General features: G+C 41.2%; 1 protein-coding gene across 1 annotated transcript in view; it reads left to right on the top strand.

The window, feature by feature from the left end:
• IL1RAPL2 (interleukin 1 receptor accessory protein like 2) overlaps nucleotides 1–24,862 on the top strand; it is a 371,598-nt gene that overhangs the window by 6,884 nt on the left and 339,852 nt on the right. Inside the window, exon 2 of the mRNA XM_071757741.1 lies at nucleotides 5,278–5,378. Coding sequence (XP_071613842.1) covers nucleotides 5,297–5,378 — 82 coding nt within the window. The 5' untranslated portion in view covers nucleotides 5,278–5,296. The remainder of the gene's footprint in view (nucleotides 1–5,277; nucleotides 5,379–24,862) is intronic.

Below are 24,862 nucleotides of genomic sequence, written 5' to 3'. Positions count from 1 at the left end.
TATTGGAATCTTCATCTCTATTTGGAATATTTCAGAGGATTTTTCCATTTCCTGCTCTCAGGTGGGGTTTTTTGCCGTTAATGAGCAGTACTTTATGCAGCTATTGCATCAGAAAGTTCTTGCAGAAAAAGGTTTTTGTATTAATGCTCCCACAGTATTCTCTCTATGGGGCCAGACCATCAGTTTCCTCAGAGTGTTGAGTCTGATTGCCACTTTAACATGACTAAAATAACTTCTGATCATTGCAGCCTGAAATATTAATGGAAGAAGTTATTGTGTAGAGGTCATCCACAGTGTTTTTCATTTGTGCCTGCCACTGAAACCTGGTTTTTTGTTTTGGTGTTGTACTGTAAGATGCCTTTTGAAGCTTTAAGATGTTGCTCTTGGTATATTGTCTGGTTGCTGTTTGAAAGATATTTAACTTCTTAATGGGAGCATTACAGTCTCGAGTAAAATCTCCAGTAAACACCTAGGCAGTGTGCTGTTTGTTTATTCTGAAAGAATTTATAAGATTCTTAGTTCACCCCTTTCACATCACAAGAGATCTGAGACTTTTATAGTTTCTTTTCTTTTGCACCCTGATATTCAGCTGTTGGAGGAATCATTACAGATTGATGTCATGACCTTGTCAGATGCTCTCTGTGTTTAGTTGTGGTTCCTTTTGCTCCCTCAGAGCAATCCCTTGGTCTTTCCTTGCATTGCTGTGATGCAGCTGGTAGGCTCTTGAGTCAGTAATAATCTCAGACATTTCAGAAGCTGTCTCACTGTTAGTGGTTACTTTTAGTTCCCACAACACAGGTACTGCCAGGTTCTCTTCATGCTTACCTCAGTTTCAAATTTCTTGTAGAATTCCAGCTGAACAAGGCAAATTAGCTGGATGTGAATTTAGTTTAGGACCTGAGCCCAGTAGAAGCTCCGATTCAGCAAGATGAATGCTGACTGCACACTGCCTTGTAGAATAAATGTTCATTGCATATTTAGACAACTTAAGTGGCTGGTTATGGTGGCAAAGATGCACAGAGAATTAGGCAAAATGAAATATTCTTTGATGCTCATTGAGCAGCAGAGCAAAGAATGCTGCATGACCCATATCAAATAGAGCTGAAGATAGATTATTTGAACCAGCATGCATCTCTGATCTTAAATATTTTCGTTGGTGTTTAAGGTGTCAACAAAAAGGTGCTTATTGTGTACTGCTTCCCTCCAGTATATTAGACTGAAAATCTTTCACTAATAAACAGCTTAAAATGTGGTGTGCTGGGAAAAGAAGAAAAGACCTGAGAGGGAGTTTGTATTAAAATTAAAAGCCTTAAAAAGTGGAATGGGGAAACGGTTTGAAAAGAAATGAACAGGAGTCACCATTTAGCATACTGTAAAAACAACCAAAGAATTACTGTTGCCATTTCATTCTTTGTGTGCAGGGTGAAAACTATAATTTATTTCCTTGAGATTTCTGAACAACAAAACCTGACAAATGGAAACCACTAAAGAGATGGGCTGCTGATTTTAATGAGCACCTTCTCCATCGCAGCTTCTGTGGAGGACCCAAAACCTAGAGAGCCTGGTGGTGTGTCAGCAAATCTCAGTCTGTGCACAGATGTGAGCCTGAGTGCACGCATGCACCACTTTGCTTGGTTTCTTTTAGATAAGAACACTGCATAAACAAAGCTTGTGGTAGAAATTAGAGCGAAAGTGGAAACTCGGGACTCTCAGTGCCGGGTTTGGTGCAGAATATTAATGCTCCAGTTTCCCTGTAGTTTCTACATGCTTCCTTCTAAACTTGTCACTTGGAATTCTTTTGAGTCTGGGAACTTGTGTGAGCTGGAGCGGATGCTGGAAGGTCAGCAAGCACCAAGTGAAGAAAAAGGGATGTAATTTCCCAAGCTCTGCTCTGAGTTCTTAGAACTAAGCTTGTCAACAGAGGTGGAGGACACTGGGAGCATGCAGGAGTCAAGGTTTCTGTTGGGCAAATATAATCTGTGCTGCATCACAGCCTGGTCCCCTTATAGTTGCTGGGTGCTTCTAGCAGATTGGGGAAGCTTCCCAAAGTCCTTGTTCTGTAGCATCAGATGGTGTGAGGAGGGAAGAGGTGGCTTCAGTAGCAGTGAAATGATGGAGAATAAACTGGTCACATCTTGCTTCTCCTGCATTTCTCCCTCTGATGGCAGCAACCTCTCTTTACTTATCTCAATACAAATAATGCAACCTGGAAGGTCACAACAAGGGCTGGATCAACTTGTTTGGGATTCTTTCAGCCTTCTCAACAAGGATTTTATTCTGTCTGTCTTTCCTCTTCACAGTGATCTTGGGCAAGTTAGCTGTAATTGGTGTTTCTGTACCATTAAGTAAGATGTCTTCTCTCTTTTGGCAATGGTCCTAAACCTGGTCACTTTCTTGTGAGGTGTATCCAGTAGAGTACAATGTTCCTGTTAGAGCTGTGATCCCCCTGCTCACAGCTGCTTGAAGTTGGCAGCATCAAGGTAAGAAGCTCCTCAGGGAAATGCTGCTCAGTGCCTGTGAGGGGAAAGTTTGTTATGTGACAAAATCAGCCCTGCTTGGAGGAAAATGCCCCAATTATAGAATAATGGTATTCAATATTAACTCGCTTATCCCATCTCATAATCTCCTCCATCTAGTGTAGTTTTATTCATATCCTTACTCTTATCATAGACACTCTCCTGCTCATTTATTTCCAGAAGTGCTAATAGGTCTAATTCAGGATTGTCTTGAGTCTCTGGTCCATCCCACTGCAAGACAGGAGGTGGGTAAATGGCACAGGGAGGGAGTTGAGAGACTGGTCCCATTGGGAGACAAGTTCATGGTGGGAGTCTTGGCAGGCTCAGCCCCAGAAATCTGAGCAAAATGTAGAGACTTTGTCCTGGACACACACAGCCTTCCCTCTTCTGGCTGCTTGATGTTGTTCTGAGGGAAATACACCTTACACTGTACCTTGTGTTCTTTGGCAAACTGGATGCTTGAAACTGCATCATCTATGACATGGCAGTCTGCACAGCCTTGGTGTCTGCAGCTCCCAGGCCAGGAGCCAGCTGACCTCACTGGTGTGACTGACCCAACCTTGTTATGGTTGGGTGTCTGGGATGCTGAAAACCCTGGCACCTCAAACCCTGCTGTGTATTTTCCTGCCAGCTTCAGTGGGATTGTGTCAGATGTGACAAGCTGAGGCTCTGGGCTAGGCTGTCAATCACCGGGGTGCTTTCTTGCCCTTTTCCTCTTGTATTTTGGTGAGGCCAGGGCCTCAAAAAAAAAAACCCAAAAACCAAAACCAAACCAAACACCCTCTATCAGTGCTGACAAAATTGAGAGTTTTCCCATATCTCTAACATGAATGTTGGTTGGCAGAACTTGCTTTGAATTTTTGAGTGTATTTAATACAGCACAGCTTGTTTGGGGTGGGGAGGGAAGGACTCACATGAAAAGAAATCTAGGAGTTACATACTTCAGCTGTAATAACTGAAGGGAGGAAAATGGAGAACGTAATTTGCAAAGCTACACTTGAAAATCATTCTAGTGTAACATCATTACAATTATCTGTCAAAAGAGTTAGTTCAATTACTTTTTTTTTTTTTAAGCACTCTTGTCAGGATGGCCTTACTTGTTTCAGGATTTTGGTACTCCAAGGAGAGGTTAAGGAAGAATGAATACTAATTCTGCTATTAAGCACTGTCAGACAGCCTTCAGCACGTATTATTTCTTGAAAACTCTTTTAGCGTCGTTACCGTGGGGATCAATAGGCATAAAGTGCCCATGGGAGCACAGAATTCAGGGGAAAAAAAAATCCACTGCCTATTTATAGCTTGCAGTATGGTGAGGTGAGAGGGGAAAACTTCAGTTTTAAGTGGTAATTTTGAAATAATTGAATAGTAGCGTAATTGGCATCGTGTAAAAGATTATACATGGCTGGCTCCTTACATTTTTTTCACACAGCACTAGGCTGGTAGTAAAATTACAAAGGGAGAATATTTGATGTAATAAACTCAAATTAAACTGAATAATTTCCAGGGGACATTGCACCCTCTTGCTATTTTATCACATTGAACAAATTGTTCAGAGAGCTGCGGTCTGGGCAGGTCCTGAAGTCGAGGGTTCCTCTGGGTGGGTGGATTTGGGACAGAATTAAGGGATGTTTTTATTTGCCTTAGTTTTGACTTCTAGTGCAAGTGGTTTGGTGCATTTCTGTCTAAAACAAATCTACTATAAAATGTTTGCTGAATCTTTTGGTGCAAATAATAATTTCATGCTGACTTAGATGACTCCTCTTTATCTGAGAATGAGGATCCTGACCTTATACAAGAATAAGGGTCTTACACAGAGAATAATTCCAGGAGTTTAAATATATCAAGCCACTTCAAGGCCTGTGACTTCAAGCTAAGAATATATTTGAGGACTCAAGCTTATAATTAAGTCTCTCTCTTTTATTTAGAGATGTATATATATATATATATATAGAGGGAGAGAGAGAGAAAGATAAAGATGAGCTCTGCTGAGTTCAGCTTTGTTTTACCTGTTTTTAAGTGCAGATAAGAAGCCTCAGATTGCTTTTGTTGCGTTTTCTTGAATGATTGCATACTTGGAAATGCAAATAGAATTAATTCCAGTAATTATATAAAATTAAAATACAATTTTAAACTAGACTTTTAAAAAATATATGTAATGTAAAGCAGGTAGTAAATTTTAGAGGTGAGACTATTTGTATCTTTTTAATGTGAATCCTGAGACCTGCACTCACTGATTTCTGGTTTTACTTAATTTTATAGGAGAAATCTCTGGAATAGCATTAATTTCACTGTAGGAGCTTTTCCAAGGTCACCAGTGGGAAAATGAGGTTGCTAAGAGAAATTGCATGAATAACCTACTCTTGATCTTTTCCTGAACAATGTGAAAATTTTTGAGCATGTGGCCTGTTTGTATGAGACTGATGACCATCAGGTTCTCCCCCTCAAATAATATATTCTGACAGATTAAATCCGTGCTATTTCGAATAAACAGTTAAATCTTGTAGGTTTTTTAAAAGCAAAATATTTTCAAAGTGTCATTCAAGAAAACCTCAACCCTTTTTTGTGATAGTCAGAGATAAATTATTCATAGTCAGTTACTTTGAACCATTATGTTTTCCTACCTCTGCATAAAAATAAACCCAGAAGTCACTAGATTAAGCCATTGCCCTGTAATAGTTCTTTGAGAAATGTTTAACTGTAGCTGCTGCTTTGTTGTAGTGAAGAGCTGTGATTCAGACTTCATACTATGTTTGCATTTCAGCTGTCACAGAAAGTAAAAGATGAAGCCTCTTCTTCTCTTGGTTCTTGTGATCTGTACTGTAGTCAGCATGAATTTGAAGCTCGTGTCAAAGAGAAATTCTGGTAAGTCACAAAAAAATTCTTTTCTTTTGAATATGGACCAAGTGTTCCTGTAATCAAGCATTTCAGTTGGCTGCTCTTTGTTTTGCATATACACTTCTCTTCTAAAAAAAAAAAAAAAAGTCATAACCAATATGGTTTGCTTACCAGATGCTACAGGATGAATTTTCTCACTGTAATACTCTGTTGCTGTGACTTTAAGCTATTTGAAAGTGTTCTTATGTTTTCTTTTTAATAGAAAAAAAAATGGTTGGTCTCATTGAAGACCAGAAAGGTAATACTGACTTTGGCATTGTTTTAACATCTAATCTTGTACATGTGCTAAGGGATTTTAACTGTGGGTGTGGTTTGTGGTGAGTTTTCAGTCTGAATAATTGTTTTTTATTTTGGAAGGGCATCTTCCAAGAAGTCTTGTCTGCCATATGTGGTCATATGTAGGATTAGCTGGAAAGAGCTTTCCTGTGTAGATAATCTCTGAATATTCAGTAGTGGAAGGGAGTGGGAGTTGTCTTATATGTGCATCTGCTTTTGAAACCCACTAATAGCAGCAGAACACCTCGAGGAAGCATTAGGGCCTTTCTTTCCAGAATGAACAGTTGATCTGAGTAATATTTTGTCTATTTGAGCCTGAAATGACTTCTAGTCCAGGCAGCTCTCCTCACTCGAAGGGGACAACTTCATGAGACTCTTTGGTGAGTTTGGATAGATTTGGGACAAAGCAGCAGCTCAGCTGCAGTGTTGCAGAGAGTTGTTTGTCTGCTAGGGTGTTGTATGTGTGGGCAGGAGAATGATGCAGGATAAATGTTATATTTCTAAACTTGCATGTTATGTATTTTTCCCCACTGGTGTGCTACACATACCAATGGGAGGGCTCCCATTGATCTCACTCTTGTCAGTGTCTCCAGCCAACACTTTTAGCAGTGCAGGTACAAACAGAAGTTACTGACTTCAGTTGTGTGGCCAGTTTTAAGTTTAATTTCTCCTTTTCTTGAGAACAGAGGAGATTATTGGTTCATCTCTTACAAGGAACTGGATGTCACATCCCAGGTTCAGAAGTCTGCCTCTGGGAATCACCAGCTCCCAGGTTGAGAGCTTTCTGCTGGACTAGGAAGTATAAGTGGATGTTGCTAAATCAAACTATTGTACAGCCTTTTGTTGTGGTTATTGTGCCCTAAGCCCTCTTTGCCCTGTGGGGGCAGTCATGAATATCAGGATTTGGCTACAGTGGAGCTTGATGTAGGCTCTGCTAGAGGTGTTCCTCAAAATTGCTATTGCTGGCCTGGATGGGAACCCTTATGAGATCCATAATCTCTATAATTGAGCAGCCTTGGATCACTGATGCCTGGCAACACCACCTGGCTGCAAGGAAGGCCCTTTGCATTACTATTATCAGAAGTACTCATCTGTAGAAGAAGCATGCCTGTGGTTATAGCATCATTCAGATGGTATTTTACCTTTAATTATATTTTAGTTGTGGTGAGTTGTTTTTTTTTTTTTTTTTTAAATAATCTACTTTCTTTGACTCTGCAGAATGTCTTGTGTTACTGGCAGCAGCTGACAGTATCAATTCAGGTTGAGTACTGGTGGGAAAAATGCTTTAATACATTGCACTGCTTACTTCTAAATATAACCCACTAGTGAATAGCTGGGTCTTTTTCTTTAATTTTATTGAATTAGTATATGTTGTGTATAAGATGAAAGGGGAAAATGCATGTTAAGTAAAATTACAGTTTCTTGGCAAGTACATGATCATGTAGTTGGCTTTCACCTTCAGTATGCATTCTGTTCTATACAAGTTGATTTTTAGGTTTCTGTGGGGAGCAAACTTTTTTTTTTTTTTTTTTTTTTTTTCCTCTTTTTCCACTATGTTGTGTGTGAATTACATTTTCTGTTTCTCTGATTTCAGCACTTGGAGCAAGACTGATAATATGACTCTTTCTGAAAGGGGCCTTTAGATATGAAGGACTGTTGTTTGATTGCCTAGGGCTTCACTAAATGTTATATGTTTGAAGTGACAGATGCTCCAGAGGCTCCTGAACTTTAACTATTTGTATTGTTTGAGTGGAAGATCACAGACAGTGGACCTGGATGTAACCAGATAAATGCAGGAAGGAATGGATGACAGTAGCTGTACCCTGCTGGTGCTGTTCAGGGTCTTTTTTTGTTTGTTTATTTTTTTTTAAACTGTTGTCTTGTTAAAGGAGGGCTGAAAAGGAAAGTAATGTAATGGTTATTTGTGGGCAGCTGCAGTGCAGTGCAAACAGCAGGATGTCTGAAAGCAGGGAGACTGTTTTAGCTGCAGATGAGAGCTGATGCAGGGGAGTGGATGGGGTTGCTCAGATGACAGCCCGGGGGCAGGATCTCTGCAGCAGTGTTCTGGGTGGATATTGTAGTCTTGGGTCTTGCTGGCTATCAGTATGGGGATGTCTAAGCTGGTGAGCATCCTTGAAAGGGGAAGGGAAATTGTGCAGACAGTTATGTAGAGCTGTGTGAAGCACGGAAAGTGCTGACGCTGATGATAAAGACAGATTTGGGCTACTGGGGCAAATAGATAAACATAAAATGAAAACTGGGCAAAATAAACCAGCAAAATCAGGGCATCGGTGTCTTTGCTAACATATGTGGGCTGGCATTTTTCCAAGCACAAGTTCCATTATGTAGAATTATGGAATGAATGACTAGAATTGTGATTAGTGTTAAGTACAAGAGCAATTATGAAGCTGACTAGCATGTGTGTAATATCACATAATAGAATATATCATGTTGAAAGGGTAGGGACAAGCTAAAGAGAGCTGAGTTGAAGAGGACTGGGGGTGGAGCAGTGAGAAGGTGCAGTGTTCTCTTCAGGTAAGGCAAAGGCATCACTAAAATCGAGGCAGTCCAAAGGGAACAGAATGTCCAGAGGAAATTATTACGGAAACTTAAGTTGCCTTAAAGAGAAACAGGGGTTTGGCTAGGATGGCATCTTCAGAGGCTAGTAGGAAAATATTCCATTGAAACAAAGGGATGGAAACCCAAGGGAAGAAAGTTGAGGATGAGAACTCCAGACAGCAAATGCAGGTGGTACCCAGGCAGGACAACAGCAAGAGTCATCAGAGATAGGACAGGAGTGGGGGATCTAAGATGTCAGACAGAAGGTGATGAAATGTTGCCTCAGTTGCACACATAGAATTAAAGTTTGCTGAAGAAACAGTGGCCATGGAAGGGGAGAGAAAATCAGAACTGGAAGAGTTTTGTCTCATGTCCTATATTTATCCTTCGTTTCAGGGTCAGGTGTCCATATTTCCATTTGGAGAAGACAAGCAGGAATGCTTGTGATGGCTTACAGACAGGTTTTAGAGTATCTTGCAATGCTGCAAAAGTGGCACAGAAACTTGTAGCAAGACAAATTTGTTTGGCTGCTTCTCACTTGAGATGTGGTGCCAAAATAATTAAAATGAGTGAGTTAATTTAATTATGCTAGTCAGATTCTTTCTTACAGGCAGCAACTTCCAGATGCTCCAGAAGAAATCTGTCATGTCTACAGAGTAATGATTACTGTTTGTGGTGGGAACAGAACAGTTTGCCTCAAGCATCTGTGTGAATGTAATGTTGACTTAAGTTTCACAAGCATTTCTTAATATTAAGAAGCTTTTTTTGAAAGCTGCAGGTTGTCCTTTTTTGCCTGCTTTAAGAAGTAAAACTGAGCAAACAGCTAATGCTGGAGCTGCAGCCTTAGCAATACCTTAGAAAGGGTATTTTACAGATAGAGGTTATACAAATAAATTGAGGATGTGGGAGCTGCTGGGTTCCCAGCTGGTAGGTGATTTCCTTTTAATCTGATTAAGTGACTTCTTTTCCCAAGCCCTTTGTATATAGTGCTTTGAATAATCATTGCAGGGAATATAAAACCAATTTAAAAACCATTGCATTTTTTAGGCAAAGGATTTTTCAGATTAGGGATTCTGTTTAACTCACTAACTGTTAATTCCATTAGTGAATAATTGATGCCACTTACTCTTGCTGTATTTATTTGCTGAGCTGAAATACCCTTTCTCAGCATGCTGGAACTCCAGAGGGCATGCCAACCTTGTGTGGAGGAGTATGGACAGACATTCCCAAGGTTTCTATGAGGCTGCTGGATGCAGAGCTTGTAGTAGCCTTTCTGCAGTTTAGCAGGGCTTAATTAGCTCAGGCCTGGCACTGGGATGTCCTCTAAGCTACAGAGCAAGGGCCTTGTGTCTTCTTCTCTGTAGATGTGCTCTAGGGTTTTGGCCTTTCTTCTCCTCTACTTTATCCTGGGAGCATCCACAAGGCAGTCATATGCCAGAGGAGCAAGTGCCTCACTGATCCCTCACCCCCCTGTCACCCTCTGCCTGCATCTGACTTTGTCCCCAATCCAGTGGCTTGGGAGAGAGAGGTGTCATGTGGGCACAGCCAAATTGTTTTAAATTCCCCCATTGCTGTCGTAGTGGTTGGGATGTAGTAGATTAACATGTTCACTGAAAACCTATTGTGATTTTTTCACTCCTAAATATCATTCAGTGACCTTCTGTGGTCTGCTGGAGATGTTTCAGGAGCCCTTCATTTTTCCTACTTCTTGTCAGTGCCCTAGCCTAGGATTTCCCTCTGTTCCCTTCCATGAAGCTCAGTTTTCCTGCGGAGTTGCCTGATCACTTTGGCCATGAAACACACGATGTACATGGAAGGGGAGGTGCTTGGACTTCAGAGGTGACCTGTGGATTTCTGCCTGAAGTGGGATATCCCAGGGGACCCTATCTAGGAGTTCCAGGATGGGCACTCTCAGTTGCCATTTGCTTTTCCTTTGCCATTGCATCTTCCTGAAGAGCTGACTTTTGGCCCTGGTATAAAATGTGTGGCTATGAGCCCTCCCAATTTCTGAGATAGGAGTGGTGCAAAAGAGGCTTTTAGCTCTTACTTCCTACAAATGATGGCATAGAGGAAACTAATGTTTGGCAATGCTAATCAAAGCACAGTCATCTCTTATTTTTCCCAGAAGATTTTAAGTGATTCACAGCTCCAGCAAACACAAAGTTGGAATCACCAACTCACGGGTTCATGGCTGCTCTCCATCTGTTCCATGTGGATCAGTGGGAAGCCAGGAGCTGGGCTCAGTTGGGTCTCAGGGGGTTACCAGCAAGCACGGTGTGAAGCACCAGTGGTCCATATCCCTCATCACTGGAGTCTCAGCCTTGGCTTCCTCTCCTCTAGCCAGAAAGCAGTGGTGCAGCTGGACAGATTTCTCTGGCAGACAGCTGGCAGCATTTTCACATTCTGTTTGCTGATGGGGAGGAAGGGAGATGCAGAGAACAAGAAAGGAAATAATCTTCTGGAGGTTTGGGGTTTTTTTTTAGTGACCTCAACCTGGCAGGGTTTAAATATTGAACTTATTTAAACACTCAGAGTTTTAGCCATTACATTCGTTTAAAATGAGTTCATGTATAATTAAAATAATTAAAATATTGAGCTGATACTTAAATATTTAAAGCTAGACTCCATTCCCAAAAGGAAAACCACAGCTGTATCTGAGTAAAATAAATGAACACAATTAAATTGTTCCAAACTGCAGTAAATCACAAAGGTAGGATCTTTAGGGGGGAAATAAGCAAAGTATGAAAGAAATGTAATTTCCTCAGTTTAAAATCTATACTCTTCCACTTTTGCAGTGGGCATCATGTCAGCTGTTTGGATATCTGTTCTGCATATAGCTGCAGCATGTAAGACTTATTAATAATAGCTGAACCTCTAGTAGTCATATCATCATTATTGAGAAATCCATGCCTTTAACTGGATCCTTTTTTTTTTTTCCCCTTTGCTCAAGTGACACCTTGTACATTGAAAAAACCCTGATATATCAAGGTGTCTTTGCTTTGTTTACCTCGAGGTCCTAAATAGAAATTTTAAGAGAGATCTTAATTTCAGTATTTCTGCTGTGCTCACTTGGAGCCTGCTGTGTTCTAGGTTCGTGTCCTTACACTGAAACTGACTGTCCTGAGGGACAGGGTAAGTTGTTCTGGCATGTTTCATTTTGTTCATGAAAATATTTTTGGAAGGTCTGTCTTACATAATATTCAAATGGCAGTATAAATAATACAGCTGCAGACTTACCCAGAGCAGAGTCCTCAAGCTCAGCATGTTCACCAGTCCCAGAGCTGAGGGCTCAGTTGGGGACTGCTGGGGATGCAGCAGCTCAGAGGTGACTTGGGGGGAATGGATCCCTGGCAGGGACTGGGACTCTGTGAGGTGGTGGCTTGGCTTTGGATCAACTGCTCCCCCAGAACGGTTCTGAAGTGTGCTTGGCTTTTCATGCCCTGAACACAGGTTTAGGGCAGGTTTTACAGACTGCTGTATGCATTTGGAGGAACATAAATCAGGCTCCTTAGCTGAACTAGGTTTAAATGTCAGTAAACATTCTCCTATCTCTGAACAGGGAATTTAAAGAACGCTTTTCTACTTTCAGAATCTTGCTTTTTGTTTGAAGTGCATTTCAGTTGGACATTGCTAGTCCCTGTGATATATTGTATCAGAAACTTCTTTTTGTTTGTTTTTGGTTTTGCCATGAATGCAGCTGTGAAAGCAGTAACCAGTAGAACTACCGTGTAGGAGATGTTGGCATCACTATGGGAAACAGCAAGAGAAAGGAGAATAAGATGCATTTTTTGGCTTTTTTGGCATTTAAGTTTGGAGATGTTTGTTTTACAAACATTAAAGAAAACATCAGAGGTTTCACTTTTCAGGAGGTGCAGAGTTAAGTGTTTCAAGCTGTCCTGTGAAGAAGAAAGGAATTATTTCTAGAGCAGTGCACGTATGTGCAAACATGTGCATCCAGACCTGTGTGAGATTGCTGTGGTACAGATGTAACTTGCCCAGGTAGGAACAATTGCCTGTCTGGGAGCTGAAAGTAACATTGATGGAAGCTGCAGTGTCACCTCTAGAGTGTACATTTTAGTACTTTATCAATCTGTAACCCTTTCAAATCCAGTCAAGTGTTTCCTACCAGCAGCATGACTGGTACTTATAACACAGACTGATATGAAAACATACAGTGCTCCACTGTTGAAGATGAAGACATAGATTGAATTTAAGCTTCTGACCTGAGAATTTTGCCTTTCTGAGACATGGTAACCAGGTTGCCCATGCCTGCCAGACTCTGCCATCAGTTCCTTCCTGCTTGCCTTCCCCATTCCAGGCAGGAATAGAGGCAGTGTGGGGGTATTTCTGTTAACTTGACTTGTTTTAAACTTCCTTTACCTTTTGAAATTCGCAAAACTATGGCTCTGCTGTGCTGCATATGACCTATGGAGACTCATTCCCAGTCACTTTTTTTTTTTTTAGGAAGGTATTTTGAGGTAAGGCACAGTTGGTGTGTCTTTGAGGGATCAATATGCCTTAAAAAAAAGGTATTTACTGAGATTTCTGCATCTGTTATCCCAGATGTGAAATTAAATAGTAATCGAGTAAATAGGAGACTGCTTGATCTAGGCAGCTGGAAGCACTGTTCACTGGGTTTTAATAAAGAAGCTGGAGGCAATAGCAGTACCTGGCATGAGCTGTGTGTTTCTGGCTATCTTATTCCTGTTGCTGGAATGAGGTGGGAGGAATAGGAACCTGCATCAGAGCCTGGCTCCTAAACTGCCCAACCAGCCCTGGTGGGACAAAAGGCATCAGGCAAAGCCCCTGAGGGGTTCAGGTCCCCATTCAGGGACTGAAACGGAGCAAAAACCAAAGTCTTAAGTTCCCAAATTCCTTTCCAACATTTAAAGTACAGCATGTGTCACCTGTGCTTGTGCCTGGGGTACTTAGTGCTGTTTAGACATCCTGTAACCACCCATACAGTTTAAATGGGTTGTGCAGGAGAGGCTTGAAACATGATGATAGTATTACTTTTTTTGGACTTCAGTATTCTAATTGTTCTTTGTTACCTTGGAAGGGTTTTTCTTAAAGTTTCATAAGACTATTTGCTGTTTTCAGTAAACATCTGCTACCCTGGTGCAAATGCTTTTTGTCTCAAATGTTTGCACTGGTTATTCCCATTTTACATATGATGGAAAATCATCCAGAGATGAAGCAGTGTTAAGGCTGCCCAGCACACTGAAGGTGATGGGGGGGAATAACATATAAATAAAATGTTTCTCTCTGATCTGTTATGTTCCTAACACCTTAGGCAAGGAGGAGGAAACCAGTTCTGTTTCCTAGAGAAGTTTTCAGGCTAAATAAGCATGTGTGGAGAATGTGCTTTCATGGCCAGGAATACATGTGGTAGGGAAAAGTGTTTGTAATTTTCTGTTGTTTTTCAGTAGAAGATAGTAAAGTGTATCTGATAGAAATGGAGGAGGGAGAGGAGATTCTGCTATCCTAGGTTGTGTGCACTCGTTTTACAAATCTGTTGTGTATCTACAAATGTGTTGTGTACAAATCTACATCCTCTCAATGTGTGGTGTGGAACACAGGATTAAAAAACCCACCTAAGAGTGGGAAGTGGCAGATGGAATACCTGAGCCTTGGAGACACCAATCAAGTCTCTTGGGTCACTGAGTTTATAGAAGGCTGTGTATATACTTCTTCCTCTGTCCTAAAGAACATTTGTTGATCATGAACTGCAGGGCCTCTGCAGGCAGTCAGCTGCATCTGAGCCACTCTGGGCTCCACCTGTGCTTACTGAGTAGCTGCCTTAGGATTTTTAGCAATACAGGAGCTGGAGTTCTGTCATCAGATGTGTGGATAGCTTAAAACAGCTCCATCCAAGGACTCCTCAGTGTACAGTCTAACCAGATGCTCATGTTTCTTTAAAGAAATGCTGGTCCTTTCATCCCACTGTAAAAATACATATAAAAGTTGAGTGCAAAGTTGTTTCACAGATATTTTTTCAGATTTATTTTTTATTATTTGTTGAAAAGAGAAATGACTTGGTGTTTGTGAAGGCTGATGTTAATATACCAGATCAGTTTTTTTCATGAGGCAATGGGATTTATTTGTTCTTGGATTTAAGTCTTATGTTTTTGTTTTGCTTCTGTTATCCTAAGGTTATTTGGATCAATATGCAGAGTCACTTCATACATGCATTTGCTGTTTTACATGTTCAGCAAAGTATGTGTGTGGGTGGGCCTGGAAGGGGAAGAGCAATGTGAGATATAATCATTCCAATGTCTTTGAACTAATGGTAAAATGCTGCAGAATGTGAATAGGGCTCATCAGAATTTATTTTTCAGTGACACAAGTTCATTTGGAACCACACACTCCCTGAGATGGATGTGTTTAATAAGCAGTGGAAAAGTGCTGGGACATGAATCAAAAGTGGGGTAATTCCCAGGCTCTGCATCTTGGAAACATTCAAGAGTTGCAGCTAGAACTTCTCAGGTCCTTGGTGGGAATGTCAGATGAAGAAGCTGTAAGGCTTGGAACACACAGTGGTCAGGACCTCACTGTTTCTGGGATTCCCTGCTGGGAAGCAATTGGCCATATCAAATCTCTCAAGTTGCCTGCAGAGATGTGAAGGCTGAAAATGAGACCACTTCAGTGGAGCCAGGTTATCCTGAAGGCTTCCCCAGCTCCCAGGCTGGAGGTGGATCTGTGGCCATCAGCACTGCTCCCTGGCAGACCTTCTTGGAGAGGGGAAACCACCTGCTAGACCTGCTTCTTCCTCTCTATTTTCGAGCTCCTATTGCAGAGCAGGTTTTGTTGAGAAAATAAGCTGCTTTTAAAGTATTTCGGGAACACATTTGTTCTGGCACTTGTGGTGTAGAAAGGCAAATTTGAAACTCAAGCTGAGAAAATAATTGTTGTAGATTTGAGCCCTTGAATTTATTACTTATTTTTTGATGTGACCTTGAAAATCCCATCCCATTGTATAAAGCTGGAGAGGTGTAAATAATGGTGTGGTTTTAGACAATCAAAAAGAAGGCAAAAAATTGGGGTGTGTATCACTAATGACATTTTGGATGTAATATTTCCATTCAAAATGACATCTGTAATTTTAGGCAAATCAGGGGACGACAGCAGCAACTGCACTTAGGAGTGGAGTGGCTCAGCTTTATTGGAGCAGATTGAAAGCTGAAGCTATTTGGCTGACTTCTGATGTAGGTCAACATAATTCCTATTCACTGTGACTTTACATCATATTATTTACAACACTATGATTTTTTTCATCTGGATTGAGTGGTTAAATTCACTCTTTACTATTCAGCGTTTGTAGCAAATGGTTTTGTTCCAAGTGCAAAACATTCCTGTGACTTAGTGCATGGAGATGAAACCTAAATCCAGCCACCTGGGGTGCCTGGCTGCAACTGTTGTGGACCTTACACAGGGAAAATGTAAAACTCGACCAATGAGGAAAAGATCTTTAATAAATCCTGTTTTAGAAATGTCTACAAATTGAGGAGAGGCTGAGGGAGCTGGGGGTGTTCAGCCTGGAGAAGAGGAGGCTCAGGGGAGACCTCATCACTCTCTACAACTCCCTGAAAGGAGGTTGGAGCCAGGGGGGGGTCGGGCTCTGCTCCCAGGCAACTCTCAGCAAGACAAGAGGACATGGGCTTAAGCTCTGCCAGGGAAGGTTTAGGTTGGACATTAGAAAGAATTTCTTTACTGAGAGGGTGATCAGGCATTGGAATGGGCTGCCCAGGGAAGTGGTGGATTCTCCATCCCTGGAGATATTTAAAAAGAGCCTGGATGTGGCACTCAGTGCCATGGGCTGGGAACTGCAGTGGGAGTGGATCAAGGGTTGGACTTGATGATCTCAGAGGTCCCTTCCAACCCAGCCAGTTCTATGATTCTATGATTCTGTACAAATGAACTGCTCCATTTGCCATCCTTCATGAAGAGCTGTGATTGATGGCTTTCTCTGAAGAACACAGATTCCTTGTGAACAGTTGGTTGCCCATTGTGCTCTTGTGTGAAGTCTCTTGCAGAATGTGTCACCAACTTGCTTCATCTTGTAGTGAGGAAGACTCTTGATGAGCTGCAGTAATTAGCTGTTGTCCTTGGAACAATTTCCTCTCTCCCACCCCTTGACACCAGGAGTGAAATGCTGGAGTTGTTGATCTTGAGAACTTAAAAATACAAATTCCACAGTGTGGTTGTGGATGTCAAACCAAGTTGAAATGTTACATTAAGTCTCTTACTGGTGTGTAAAAATGAGCATCCTCAGGGGAGGCAAGTGTTTTGCTTGCTGGGGGCTGGGTAAGAGCTCTCCTCTCTATTAGTTTCCCTGCTATGATTGGAGTTGGCATGTTCAGGTCTGTGCAAGACAAACACGTCCTTCCCTGCACACAGGGATGCCCTTTTAGAATCATGATCTGTAATATACTTGTAAAAATCAGATCTCCTTTAAAGGTTTTATTGTGCACATGGAAGTTGTGCATTATCAGTGTAATTACTGAGATAATTTAATACTCATTCTATGCTTTAATACAGCACTTTCCAACAGGGAGCTGTAAAAGGTAATTTTGATCTCCTTAAACTTTGTTTAGTTTATTGAGAAATATTTTTTAGTGGCAGAAGAGGGAATTCTATTTTTGCATAATCTAATAGCCCCTTAAGGCTCACCTTTTAAAATCACATTAGTCAGATAAGGGAAGGGATGGGAGCAGTCAGTCACCCATCTGGGTGTGCAGTGATTCCTGAGCTGCTGCCCCCCTGCCGCAGAGCTCTGAGCATTTGGTCAGGGTCAGATCTTTCCAAATGACATGAAGGTGTGGGGGACTAAAACCATCAAAGGTCTTGTGTGAGCATGGTACTGGCTCTTCCAGCCCATTCTTCAAGATGTTATTGAAGGTATCTCAGTGCCCCAAACCATCTAGAGAAAGGGAAAGGGCTGAGCTGCCCCCTTTGCTGTTCCCTCTCTCAGCTGCATTGGGAAGCAGCAGGGCAGCCCCTGCTCAGGGTGGTCACAGTTTGTACCCCCCCAGCATGGCTTGGGCTCTGCTCTGGGGAACTGAACAGTGCTGTGTCATCTTTGTGAGTTCTTTTTTGTTTGGTTGGTTTTGGTTTTGTTTTCTTCGAGAAACTTTCTTTGGAATAGGATACGCCGTAATATGCCAGGAAAATTAACCAGAGGAAGCTTCTATGTAGAATGAGTGAGGAGCTCATTAATTGCTTAAAAATTAGGCAGCCTCCATCTGAGTAATCGGTGTTGGCTGGCTGGCCTTCCTCAGCCTAAGAAGTAGCTCATTAGTAGAATACACACAGATGGTACTGTGTGCTCCAAGGTATTTAAAATACACAGGCAGAGAGCTGTATTAATAAGGCAAACCTGTCCTTAGTTTCTGTGATGGAGTTTGTTACAAGCAGCAGAGGGAACAATGTCATTTGGTAAACATTACTGGGTAAATGTATTTCCATAAATTTATTTAATTTTCACATTTTTCTGAAGATAACAGGTTATGATAAATACTTGAAGTAATTTACTGTTTGTGGTAAAATTGTATTGCAGGAATGGATTTACAGTAACTACTTTATTTGTTCAGTACCTAATTTACCCATATAATTGCCTAGAGGGAGAGACGTATTCAGAGCCAAATTTTTATTTGGAATATATATATGGGTTTTTTTTTTCCTTATGTTTGTTCTTATGAAGATTTTCTGTGTGCAGTTTGTTAACAGTTTTTTCAAATAAGACATTTTCTCAAAGATTTGAATTCCTTTTGCAGATGCTGCTGGATAGCAAAACAAAAAATCATCCACCCCAGGGAATGGAGGAGGTGCAGAGCCTGAGGGCAAGGCTGGTTCCTCCTTGGGAGGGAGGCTGTGTGGCCCTGGGGAGGTACAGCCCTGGGTCTCCTGCCTTCAAAGCCTTAGGGTAAATTCAGAGGTGATGATAATCATGGTTTCATTTTCAAATTACAGACTCACCCTCTGCTCTTCATCCCATGGGTCTCACTGAGTGGACAACAGCTCTATCCCTCCTTTGGGCAGAGGCTTTTTGCCCTGAGCAGGGGCTGACCCCATCTTCTAATTACTGTTGCCCATTAGTGCACTTGCCTGTAAGCAGGGAGACTCTTCTCTCACCCTATCCCTGAATTCATAAATATGTTGTCTGTCCTGTTTAAGAGTCTTTTACCAATAAAACTGGGCTTGGAAAAGAAGTGGACTCCTCAGATAATCACTTGTCCCCAAACAGTCAGAGTTTGGTCTCCTATGTAGCAATACTTGTTTAGAGCTACTTTTCCCACCTATGCTTGTGTGTCTTTGTCATTAACTATGATAAATTGTTTCTAACGAAAGGTTTTTAAAGTTTCTCTTGTTGATTCTCTGCAAACTCTGTGCTTCCTTGAGGGATCTAAGTAAGAGCTGCTGGCTACCCCCCTTCTGCTGCAGGATTTTTCACCCAGCCCTCCCAGAGCATTTTCAGCAAATAATTTACATTGTTGCTTCACTGTTTCTCATTTCTGATAGACTGGGTGTCTGTTGTTTGTATGCCTGTTTTGAGACTGGTTCTGCTTCAGCTTGATCAGTTTATGTGTTGTTTGTGCAACCTGTAGTGTCATTTTATTTGATCTTTTAGAGTTACTGTTTGTTTTTGTGGAAGAAATTTAAATATATTTTTAAAATACTAGCCTGGACTAGATGTGGTCCACATCAGGAACATATGTAGTCTGTGAAGAATATTTTGATAGTTACCATGTTGATACACAGGTGTTTTGGATGATGCTGATCCTCTCTGAGGTAGATTACAAGTCAGTGTAAGTCCTGTTTTGGACTTAGGTTCAATCCTTGGTAACATCCATGATTTCCTCCGTCTGCCCAGGAGGGAGCAGAACTATCATGAAACGAGGTTTATTTTATGGAACTCAAATATTTGAACCTGAAAAAATGAAAAAAAAAACAACCCAAACCAAACAGTGGAATGTACTTACTGCTCTGGGGCAATGGGATTCAGTATTTCCAAGGTCATTTAAGGATGGCTGCAAGTAGAAATGCAGCTCAGTGGTGAGTCCAGAGATAAGAGATGGGATAGATGTCATGCAGAGGGAACTGGAAAGGCTTTTTGCAAGGGTATGGGCAGCAGACAAAGGCTTTAGAAGAAAACTTTCTGAAATGTTTGCTTGATTATAGATACAGCTTGATAGGGAGGTCGAGAGGGATTGAGATCTACAAAGTCAGGAAATCATCAAGGGACATGATTTCTGAGGAAATTCCAGCAGTTTGGTGGCAGTGGAATTCCATAAGCTGTTCAAAGGTGGCAGTGTATGCAGTCCTGGAGGAAAGGAAAACTTTTAAGGGAAGGTGTTGAAGAAGGAACAGCAGTATTAGCAGTATTTCATTTTAGGTTTCAAATTACAAGATAATTTGATAGAATTTACTACTAACCCCGGGGCTGTGTTGTTTTCTGGTTGCTGGGTTTTTTTTTTTTTCTTTTTCTTCCCCTCCTGCTCTAAAGCTATTGAAGTTGGTGGAATTAAACCAGGATTGAACAAACATTACTGTGTAGCAGTGGGACTGTTTCTCCTTTCTTTGTGCCAAGCTTCTGCTTATTTAGTGTGATTCTGCAAAAACATCCATTGATTTCAGTTATTCAGAAGCTAATTACCTTGTAACCCACAGGATCAAGCAGCAGAGCTGCTTATATAGGCTGTAACAACACAGTTCTTATTCTGGTGCCCAGTGGTGTTGGCACTTGCTGCAGGGAACCTCCCCTTGACCCTGGCTGCAGGGCAGGTCCCTGGGCACCTGTCCTGCCTCCAACCTGTGCCTCTTGTGCATGCAAATGGACACCAATTATCGTGTAATTAATGAGTACTTAATGGATGTTCGTACTTTGTAAATCTGAAGCATTCTGGAGTTTCCCTGCCGGTGTAATTTAATGTGTGCCTCAAATTTCTGAGGTGAGAAGGGAGGAAACCAAGTTATTAGTGGCAGTGGGCTCTGACAGCTCCCTCTCCAGCTTCTGCTTCAGGCATTGGAGTTGCTAAGTGGAGAGAAGTATAAATGTATCACAGTAAATCCTCAGGAAAAAATTTTGTCTTAGTATCAGGATGAGAATTGCACTGCAGTGGATTTTGTAGGGACCTGGTTCTTCATTGAAATAAAAGTCAAGCCTGTCAAAATGGTAGGTCTAGCAGCTGAAATTCCCCTAGAATAACACCTTGGCTGTAGTTTGACTGAAGAATCAACAAATAGTTGAGTGCAGGCTGAATTCAGACACACAGTGAAGATTCCTTCTGGGCATCTGCTTGCAAAAGTCCTTTAATGCTAATCCATCTGGATACCACACTGTTGTTGCCAAATAGAAAATCTGAATTTTAATGGAAGCTTTGCAGCCCACAAGAGAAAAGTAATACATTATTACCCTTATTTCAAGGGCAAATCCTTTGGGCAAAACTCCCAATTGCAATTGCTCAAGCATCTTGAAGATTCTCAGAAGCAAATCAATACATTTCTCTACAACGATTGGAAACCTTCTCAATTAGATATGATGTCAAGAAACAAAGATGCAGTGCTCTCCATTTTGCCTGTGAAAATTCCTTTCCACCTGGCAAGCTTAATGAAATTGTAAACCAGAAGTTGGCTGTATCAGTAATCAGCTCTCTTCTGTCCAGCACGTGTGGTGATCAAACTACCTCTGAGGTTGGAATTGTTGACTCATTTAAACTGTAAGATCCCAGGAACTGGCTTTGTCTGTCTGCTGGATTTGACTGGAGCTCTTGAATGCTTCAGCTCAATGAAGGATCAGAAACATTTTATAGTTCTATTTAGAGGGCCATAGCCTGTCCTAAAGTGCTCCTTTGAACTTGGGTGATAATGAGAAAATATGAATCTCTAGGAAAGTTAATTAATATTACTCAGAGACATTGGGATCACTTTGTACATAAGAGCAGAAATGCTGCAACTCCAGGCAGGGCTGGTTTTTAAAATTCAGAAACAACTGATTTGTTAATATTATTTGTGATTAACTTTTAATGGACTGATGGTGATTTAAGTGGCTAAGAACTACTGTGTGGATCACAACTGTTTGATAATTCTGCTGTGAGCTGGGTACCATTCTCCAGCAATTGCCTGACTGAACACACAAATTAGCTTCTTTCTGCAAGAACAGACATGGGGTTGCCTGACCACCTGTTTAGTGGCCATCTCAGTCCTGTCCTGTTCAATTTGAAAAAGCAAATATATATTTAATATATACATTTAAAGGTACTTCTTTGAGACAAACAGCTTGTTGGGGTGGAAGACAGTTCTGTGTAATGAGTGTTTGCATATTAATTCTTGGAGCATTACAGTTGGATGATGCTAAAGTAGTCATGGCTTTTCCATTTCCATGTGTAGGACAAAAGCAGGAACAAACTGGTTTTGTTTTGAACAAATTCTTTGTGCTCAAACACGAGTGTGTGAAGGATGCAGAAAGGATGTCAAAAAAAAAAACCAAACCTGTTAGTCTGGGTTGTCAGGAGGAAAACCAGCCTGAAATTTGCCTCCTATGAGGAACCAGTGAAGGCCACCAACAGCTCTTTGCCAGGTGTCTTCATCAGGGCAAAGACTGAGATCAAGGCTGCAGAACAGATTTGTAGAAGGCAAGTTCATAGCCTCATTCAAGTTGTTTTGTGTGATCTAAATGGAGTAGTCGTGGGAGCAGAATGTTTTTAATAGGATGTGGGAAATTCAGATTCATTCTTTCTGGAATTGCAGAAACGTAATTTTCTGTCATTTTCTGGTATAAATTTTCTTCCTGCATTTAGTCATCTAGTCTGCATTTGGCTACAACTTTCACAGCTTGACTCCGAGCCCATGCAGTGTGTGTTGCTAGCTGGCAAAATAAAATATGGCAGCCTCCTACAGATAGTAAAGGACCCCAAAAGCAGGAAGGTTTGGAAGAGGGTAGATTTGGGCTAGACACTGGAAAAACTCTTCAGTGTGAGGGTGGTGAGATATGGGAACAGGCTGCCCAGGGAAGCTGTGGCTGCCCCATCCCTGGCAGTGTCTCAGGTCGGGGCTTGGAGCAACCTGGGCTGGTGGGAGGTGTCCCTGCCAGTGCAGGGGGGTTGGAACTGAACCCATTTCAACCCAAACCAGTCTGAGATTGTGGCTGAGACTAAATTAAGATTACTTCCTGCCAGTCTTTGATGACACCTTCACATGTAACTACTCTCAAGTGCTATTCCAAAAGCACCACTAATGTTCTCTTTTGGTCTGTTCCCTTTTTTTGTCTCTTCATACTGACAACAGTCCATCAGCTCACATTTCCAAGCCAGAAAAAAAGGGGAAAAACCCAGTGTGTATGTTTAATCAGCTGGTTTAAAAATGTCAAAGTTGAATTTGATGGGGGTGATATTGGAAAACTATGAGAAAATCTTTTCTGCAAGGGATCATGGAATGAGGATAACACTTGAGATCTCCCTGGACTTGGTGGGGCCTCTGACCTGTTACACCTCAGCAAGCATCTACTCTGCTGTGTTGGCTCAGAAAGGGTTAATGACTTCCTAGAAGCTTTTGAATACTGAATACTGGAGCAGTTGTTTTCCTTGTGTAACAATAGAAGAATAACTATGCTTAATCTAATTTTTACTTAATTTAGTATTCCTCATAGATTTTAATATATAGAATAATGCCAGAAAAATTTGAAAAAGCTTTTGTCTTCCTGAAGCTTATGTTGAAACCCAGGCATTGACAGAGAAAATATGTTGACTCAAATAATTTTTTTTAAAAGCTCCCCCCTTTGCTTTTGCATTTGATGATTTAAAAATAAACTATTGTGATTAATTTGTTGTCCTTGGTAAAATCTCAAGCTCTTTAATCAGATTGTGCTGATAGCTAAACTTCATAAGCTGGTATGATTGTTGGTTGTTAGTTAATAGCTATCTCATTAGAAATGTTAAAGTAATTCTTGTTGTGTAAACAAATAGATTTCAAACCCCCTTAATGGATAATGCAGTTTTACTATTTAATTTCTGCAGTACTAAAAGAGAAGAGACTTTATTGTGAGATCTCTCTAGCAGTACTAAAAAAAAAAAAAAAGCAGCTCTTTAATTAGATTAATTCCTGAAAGAGAGGATAAATTGGGGTTTTGAAATGGTGTTGTGGGTTTCCCTTTCCTGTGGGAAACAAGCAAATGAATGGACATTCCAAAGAGACTGTGGGTATTTCCTGAGTTTGTACATTTTTCGGAGGCTCCCTGTACTATTAGTGTTCCTCTCCAAGGACATATTTTGCTCTATCTTCCTTTTGTAATTGCTATAATGAAATGAGGGTCTTCAGTGTTCCTGTATCTGTTCTGAACTGGAAAGCAAAACATCAGGGAGAAAAGGAGAAAAAAATCCACAATGTGACTTTTGCAAAGTGCTGAAGGCCTTCACACCCTTCAAAGAACTGCAGCTCCCAATTCTTGTTGACTGCAATACATCTTAAAATACCTACTCTTTAAAAATTTTGGCCTTGAGTAGCTACAACTTGCACTGCAATTGATGAGAGCAGCAGAACCTGAGCACCACTGAAAATCAAATTATCAGTCATGCTCACTGCCTCCCTTTGATGGAAGCAACAACACGCCCTGGGGAGTTTAGGGATCTGTTGTTAAGCTTCCAGTGCCTAAGTGAAGAGAAGTTTCTGTTCATCTCTTTGCTTCTTGTGTTGTCACCTTCTGAGAGTAGAGCTGGGGCTCTCCTGTGACAGCAGCTACTGCCAGGTCACCTGGAAGCCCCTTCACTGGAACCCACCCCTGGAACCCACCCCTGCTCCCTCCTCCATCCTGCACTGGGCAGTGAGCAGTCTGTAACACACTGATAGCTCCTGCTGCCAGACACTTAAATTTGTTTACTCATTGCTGTAGCTAATTACAAGAGGATTTTATTTTTTTTTCCCTCTGGAGAAGAAGAAAAAGTGCTGTTTTTCTGTACAAGAAGAATTAGCCAGGATGGAAGGCCTTGTCCTCATTAAATTAGCAGGTTGTTCCTCGTTTGCTGATCTGTGTTCATAAGGTGTCCAGCAGTGTAGGTGCACCACAGCCTAGAGGGCTTTATTAAACCCTTGTAACTTCCTTAAGCTGGAGGATGCTAATACTTAAAGGGTTGCAGACTGGAGTAACTAATACCAAAAAAAAAAAAAAAAAAAATCAACCAGTAGGACCACTTCTTTAAAGGAGACAGTGGCACCTGTGGGTTGAGAATTAGAGGTTTAAACTTCAGCTGAGGTGGATTTCTTCTTTAATTGCAGTCCTAACTAGGAAAAAAAAAAAGACTTAAGTATGCAGTATTGTATCCTGGTACACATGGCATGTGATGAAAGGCTGATGCTGTAACAAGTGGAATATTAGAGCTTTGCAGGACCTGTGTGCTTGCTTAGAGCTGCACCTGCCTCATTCACAGCCTGTGCCTTTCCTGGAGGCTTTCTCAGGTAATAGCATTTCCTGGCTTTCTGCACACGCTTGCTGAGCTTTGAAGTGTAGATTAACTTCACTGTGACTATTGAAAAGTTTAAGCAATGCATAGGAAAAAAAAAAATCACGATTCAAAGTACCTAAAAGAATGGAGCTGAGGTTCTTTGCAGAAGAGTGTTTTCATGAT

The sequence above is a fragment of the Heliangelus exortis genome, chromosome 14, assembly GCF_036169615.1.
Source record: "Heliangelus exortis chromosome 14, bHelExo1.hap1, whole genome shotgun sequence".
NCBI lineage: Eukaryota > Metazoa > Chordata > Aves > Apodiformes > Trochilidae > Heliangelus > Heliangelus exortis.
The sequence above is the reverse complement of the archived record's forward strand: the minus strand, read 5'-3'. Positions and strand labels throughout refer to the sequence as shown.